Source organism: Ctenocephalides felis, unplaced genomic scaffold (assembly GCF_003426905.1).
Source record: "Ctenocephalides felis isolate EL2017-DRISC unplaced genomic scaffold, ASM342690v1 CF-g0.4_SCAFFOLD_03187, whole genome shotgun sequence".
Lineage (NCBI taxonomy): Eukaryota > Metazoa > Arthropoda > Insecta > Siphonaptera > Pulicidae > Ctenocephalides > Ctenocephalides felis.
The window spans coordinates 10,723-17,131 of record NW_020539341.1 but is presented as its reverse complement, the minus strand read 5'-3'; the positions used below and the strand labels follow the sequence as shown (position 1 = coordinate 17,131).

General features: G+C 28.5%; 1 protein-coding gene across 1 annotated transcript; it reads left to right on the top strand.

Moving 5' to 3' along the window:
- Positions 1 to 2,676: 2,676 nt before the first annotated feature.
- Positions 2,677 to 4,548, top strand: LOC113381898 (ATP-binding cassette sub-family A member 1-like). Its single transcript, XM_026620546.1, has 6 exons — positions 2,677 to 2,803; positions 2,861 to 2,889; positions 3,181 to 3,318; positions 3,391 to 3,538; positions 3,682 to 3,892; positions 4,389 to 4,548. Exons 1-6 carry the CDS (start codon positions 2,677 to 2,679, stop codon positions 4,546 to 4,548), a joined length of 813 nt encoding a protein of 270 aa, XP_026476331.1.
- The last annotated feature ends 1,861 nt before the right edge of the window (positions 4,549 to 6,409 follow it).

The following is a 6,409-nucleotide window of genomic DNA, read 5'->3' as shown; positions in this document are numbered from 1 at the left end:
TCATCAATCAATCTTTAGCCAATCTCCACTTCGATTATTTTTATGGAGCTTTGTTTGCCAACAGGTAAATGCATAATTCTTCAAAAACTCAAATATTTAAAAAACTAGCTGTAAGTGGAATTCTGTCTTAAGGCAATTAGGGCATCGTGCCTTAAGGCAAATTGCTGGAACTTCCCGTACCAAAATTTTTATTTTTTTTAAAAACGATTAACATTTTTGAAAAAAAATTACTTTGAAAAAATAAGATTTTTGAGAAACTATAAATTGGACAAAAATTAGTTTTTTTTGAAAAAAAAAATTTTTAAAAAAAAATTTTTTTCAAAAAAAAAATTTTTTTTTTGAAAACAAAATTTTTTTTCTTTATTTTGACATATTGTGGAAGATCTGAACTTTTTTTTCAAAGCAATCGTACTGCTTAACTACATAGGGACAAAATATAAAGCGCGTAAGCGCCGCGTCGCTGTCTAACGCATAAGCATTGGTACGGAACCCATAGGAATGTTAACAAATGTATACTTATTGTTAAAATCTCTATAAAATATCTGATAATTTGATGTGCATATGTCTAATGATCATTTTTGACCGCCAAATGGCTCTTTTTTTACTTTTTTCTCTATATCTCCGAAACCGCTGGACCTACCTTTATGAAAGTTGTATCGATTCTTCATCTTGTCAATACAAATAAAATGTTTTTTGAATTATTCAAATCGGACGCTCCGTTCTCTTAAAAACTGAGTTACCGTTTTCGGAACTTTTTGCCCCGTATCTTCGGAACGGCTTGACCTGCCTTTGCCAAAAACTAATCAGCACGTCTCCTTATCAATACGGATCGAATGTTTTTTGAATTATTCAAATCGGTTGATCCGTGTTCCCGAAATCGTCGACGAAAATTTGTATCCGCACATACATACACACACATACATACATAAACACACACATACCCACACACATACACCCACACACACACACACACACATACATCCATTTTTTCTAAGGTATGCCAAAATGTTCAAAACCTCTGAAACGTAAAGATATATAAAAATTTTCATTTTCGATTTTTTTGCGATTACTATAACTTACCCTACGGGAGTTAATAATCAAATGATATATAAGCATAAACTTTTACAAAAATTAACTGCATAGCCTTAATTTGTATCTTTTTAGCATTACTAATAAATACACTACGTTTTATAAAACTGCCACAAAAGGAAAGATTGACATTTTTCAACACCAGATATTACTCGCCGGCGTCCCACGATTTAAATATTGGATATCATTATTCATAATGGACTTGACACTTTACATTATAATCTCGAATTTCATTATATTCACTTTATATTTCCTGAATGGCATCGAAGATATTCATGTCTTGGGTAAGAACCAGTTCTTATAGGGTAAGAATAACCTATATTATTCCAACCCTTTAATTTGCTTGACAAAATTTTTTTTTAGTTTATGTTGTGCAACTAGTACTGTATTTTGGAATCTGTGCCATCTTATTTTCGTATATATTGAGCTTTACGAATGCCAAGTTGTCCAAAATTTATAGCATAATGATTGTCACTTATATATCAGGTATGTATTCAATTATCTTTGATGCAAATTAATATTTAATGGTACCAATATTCTGGTGTGTAGTACTATTATAAGAGATATTCTGTTATGAATTAAAGAAAATTAATTTTTAGAACTCAATGAAATGTTTTGAGTGAATTACGTTTAGTTAATACAATTACTATAATTATAAACTCTGCCAATTAAAATTTTTTGCCACATCTTCATGATGGGTATACTTACTCGTCAATCACAGCTAACTAGTTAAATGGCAAATCTTATTATAAAAATTTTCTTTATAGATGCAACTGGATACTAATTTTTAATGACTGATATATGTAAATATACCATATATTTTAGTGAGTGCAGTTTCCTTAGTTCTGTATTGGTTTCGTGACATTTATAAATATGGATTGGACATCTTAGATGGAGTGCTGATGATAAATCCGATGTACGCGATGTCTTTGGGACTTGTCATTTTTCAAATTGTTAATTTTGACAAAAGTAGATGTTTTTACTTGAAAGATTTTTTAACCTGTGATACAATAATAAGTAACGAACAAAGAGCTTGCTGTGGTAAGGAATATTTGTTGTTGGCTTTCTATGCATTTTGAAAAAACATCTAGTTCATTTTTAATAACATTCACGTAATTTTTAAGAATTGATTAATTTGCCACTTATCATGCATATATTTAACGCCCAAAGAAACGATTGTTTTTACCAAAAAATCCGATTTATTAAATTGGCAAGGTATGCGTGTGCATATGCTTGAATATATGTGAAATTTTACATGACTTAATATGATAAAAGTATCACGATTATTTGAATTAGATTATGGTTAAATATTAAAAGATACATTGATTAATCCTTTCTTAATTAGAAAAATAGTTAAAACAATTTTCTACAATATTTGCCAATACTTTCAGAAATGGTTTGTGATGATCAAGGATGCATTTATACACATAAGAGATATTTGAACCAATCCCTTCCTACAGTAATAACGTTAGTTTTGAATATTGTTTGTTACTGTGTAAGTATTATAATATACTTTCTACTCGAATTACATTATGAATAAGAACTTATGATAATTTCATAATATTTTTACAGTTTATATTATATTATATGATCAATAAAAAATCATATCATGTAACAACATCCAAGAAAAAAGCCCGCATCGATAAGATAAAACCAAATATTGATGATTTAGATGTGTTTGTAGAAAGAAAAATTGTTGAAAGTACACTAAAAGGTAAATGATTAAATAACAAATATTATAAATAATTTTCTAATCTTGTAATTGTTTCAGATAAATGGCAGCAAGAAGTACTCTATTATGTACGTGATCTTAAGAAAGTTTCGAAGAATAAAATTCATTTGCGGGGCATAAGCTTTTATGTAGAGGTTGTCATAATTTTTATGTACTGTTACATATTTTAATTTTAATAATTTTACTTTAATGCTATTTATTTAATTTAATTGATCTGGAACGATAACATCTAACTTTAACATCAACTAATTGTGAGCTACAAGTATTCCAAATCAATCTTTTATTGATATCAAATAGGGCTAATTGTAATTTTAAAATGATCAAAATATTTAATTACTATTACTTACTTATTTTTGAAGCCTGGTCAATGCTTTGGCATTTGCGGGGAAGATGGTCCAAGCAAAAAAGCATTATTCGAAATATTAGTTGGTTTAGATAATCCATCGGCTGGTGATGCTTATTTGATGAACACAAGTCTGATGAAAGATAGAAAAAAAGTAAATAAAGTTTTAAACTACTGATTAATTCTGCTTTGAGTATATCTAATGTATTTTCTTTATTTCCCTTAGTATATGAACAATATTGGTTTTAGTCCATGCGAAAGTGCTTTATTTACTGCTCTGACTGGACGAGAAGTAGTGACATTTTTCACATCATTGCTTGGATTATCTAAACATTATCAGGCAAAGGAAATCGATTTTTGGATTTCATTTTTAGGTAATGATTTTATTTTTTTGCACGACAAATAAATACCTACTATAAAACATCCTTAATGAATTCAATGTTGCAGAGTAAATTATAATTTTCATGTCCTGGTGACTACTCGTATAGAATTTTATAAAACAGCGATTTATTTTCAGGATTAACTAAAATACAGCACTCGCCTTGCTATAGATACCCACCAGGAATAAAAATGAAAATGAGTATTTTCATAGCATATTTATCAAACGCACCAATAATAATTTTGGACCACCCAACAAAGTCTGTTGATCCTGTATCGAAACATGGCATTTATACTTTACTGGAGTATATTCAAACATCCGGAAAAGCGATCGTTATGATATCAGACAGGTAAAAGTTGTAATTGATTTGTAATAGACATCCATAGAGAGTAAAATAATTGAATGAATAGGATCAATTTGTCACAAAAAGAAAATTTTGATAAATTTAATCAATTGGTACATTCAAACCTTATTAGAGAAATTGATGTTGCAGTCAACCGATTGTTTTTATATGCACTGATTATTTTTATCCGACTTGGGTAGAGAAGTAAAGAAAAATGTGACAAATGTGTTTATTACATTTTTGCTTACTTTTAACACCCTAACAACTTATAGACACTTTTTCGATTTACAGTCTTTCAAAATAAAATATGTTGAAAAATACATAATTAGCATTTGTTCAAATAGTGTCTGTTAAAACTTACAATTAGCACCTGCATGTAGCCTAAAGCCCGGTTGAAAAAAAACTTACTATTATTAGTGAAATCTTCTGCGTGGAAAAAAAGATAAGAATTATATTTAAGTCAATTTATGAAAATAAAATAAAATATCAATATTCACTACAGCATGTCCGATTGTGATTTGTTATGCTCCCGATTGGCGATTTTAGCAAGAGGCCAATTCAAATGTATTGGGAAAATACAAGATTTGAAAGAGCGATTTGGTGTTGGATACACGGCGATAGTTAAAACTAGAGCAACAGACAGTGGAGAATTTAATATGTAAATGTTGAAATAATAAGAAAATTAATTCTATAAATTTAAATAATTTTCTAAGGCTTGAATTATATATATATATATATATATATATATATATATATATATATATTATTTGTGTCCAGGAAGCTCCAAGATTTAAAATCAGATCTGACCGTGAGACTTACTGGCCAATTGAGAAGTAGCGTTGCGGTAACTATTATATTTTTATACACCAATAATTTATATATAAATATATATATATATATATATATATATATATATATATATCCTATTATTACCCAGGGAGTATTGCACTACCAGCTGATGGATCCAAAACTCAACTGGGCATCTATATTTCGTTCCATGGAGTTGCTGAAGGAGACCCATGACATCGTAGAAGATTATGCGGTGACAGAATGTTCTTTGCAAGAAATGTATTTCCATTTTACCGAAGCATGGAAGAAAAATGCACCAAAAACATTCGAAAAACCACCGAGCAAAAAACAAGTAATGAAAGCCTTCGAGATCAAATTGGAACGCGAAAAGATCAAGAGCAAGAAAAGAGTCATCTTGGATTTGAAAAGAATGGGTAAGAAAGTGTTAAATATAGTAAAGCATGATTGATTAGTAGTTTTTTATAACGATAATGCTCAGGATACTCTGAAGTCTTAACTCATTGTAAGATTTGAGAGAAGCGAAATGTATTTATGTAAGAAATACAACAATGATATAGAATCTATCTATGTTATTTAATGAATGTTATACTAAATATTTCAATTTTAGGTTCTATGGATTCCATAGATTATGGATACCACAGGCCAAGGAGATTCCTAAGGTGCGCTGAAGAATACGAAAATAAGCCAAAACCGCCGATGGCAAAAACTTGTGTTATCTCATAAAACCAAAAGTTTTTTTCAATAAAACAAGTATTTATTCTATTTTGGTAAATACAGTTACTTAAAAGAACCAGATGTTTTAATGTGGTATTTTATATTTACATTTACATCCTTATTTAATTAAGTAAAATTTCAAGGCAAAATATAAAGGGTTGGGAATCGTTTTTTATATGAAAGTACTCTTTCATAGAGTTAGATACCTCCGAGGAGGGGGCTAGGACGACCAGGTAGGGGAGGTTTCTACATAACCATCATCCCTCGAAATTAATAAAATGTAGCAATAATAATTAAACATAAATCAAAATTGTTAGCTCACAATTAAGTTAACAAACTTATAAAAAATACTTTGTTTTTTTATATAAAGTTAATAAAAATCGAGTTTTTTTACTAACTTAAGTAAAAGTGACGCTGCAAAATGTGAACTCATTAGTTTAAACACTTTTAGTAACCTTATAGTAACAACTATTTGTCATAAACTAATTATAATGAATAACTTTAATGCGCACTTAAATAATTGAAGTTATAGTTATAACAAAGTATAAAGATAAATAAGTAAAATGTATAGTAAAATGACAAAAATTTTAGTATATTATATAGTTACAAAAATTTCATTTCAATCATTGAGTACATAATTTATATTCTTCAATGACATTAATTACATTTATTCTGGTATTATTTGTATTCATTAATACCTACATGTATTTATTATGATATAAACGTACTCAAGATTTATTACAATACTTTATAAGATAACCTAATAATATGATAGGTAACCTATTACCTATCGTACTATATTATATTATTGTATATCATAGATAGATATCTATTATCTATCATACCGTGAGACACCTATAATGTCATTAACTTATTATATACCTACATGCCTTTTACTTCTTATAAATACTACTGTCTAATTTATATATTTACCTATATTATATAGGTTTACCTTACGCCCTATGTATTATCTCTACCTATTATATATATTATCTATTG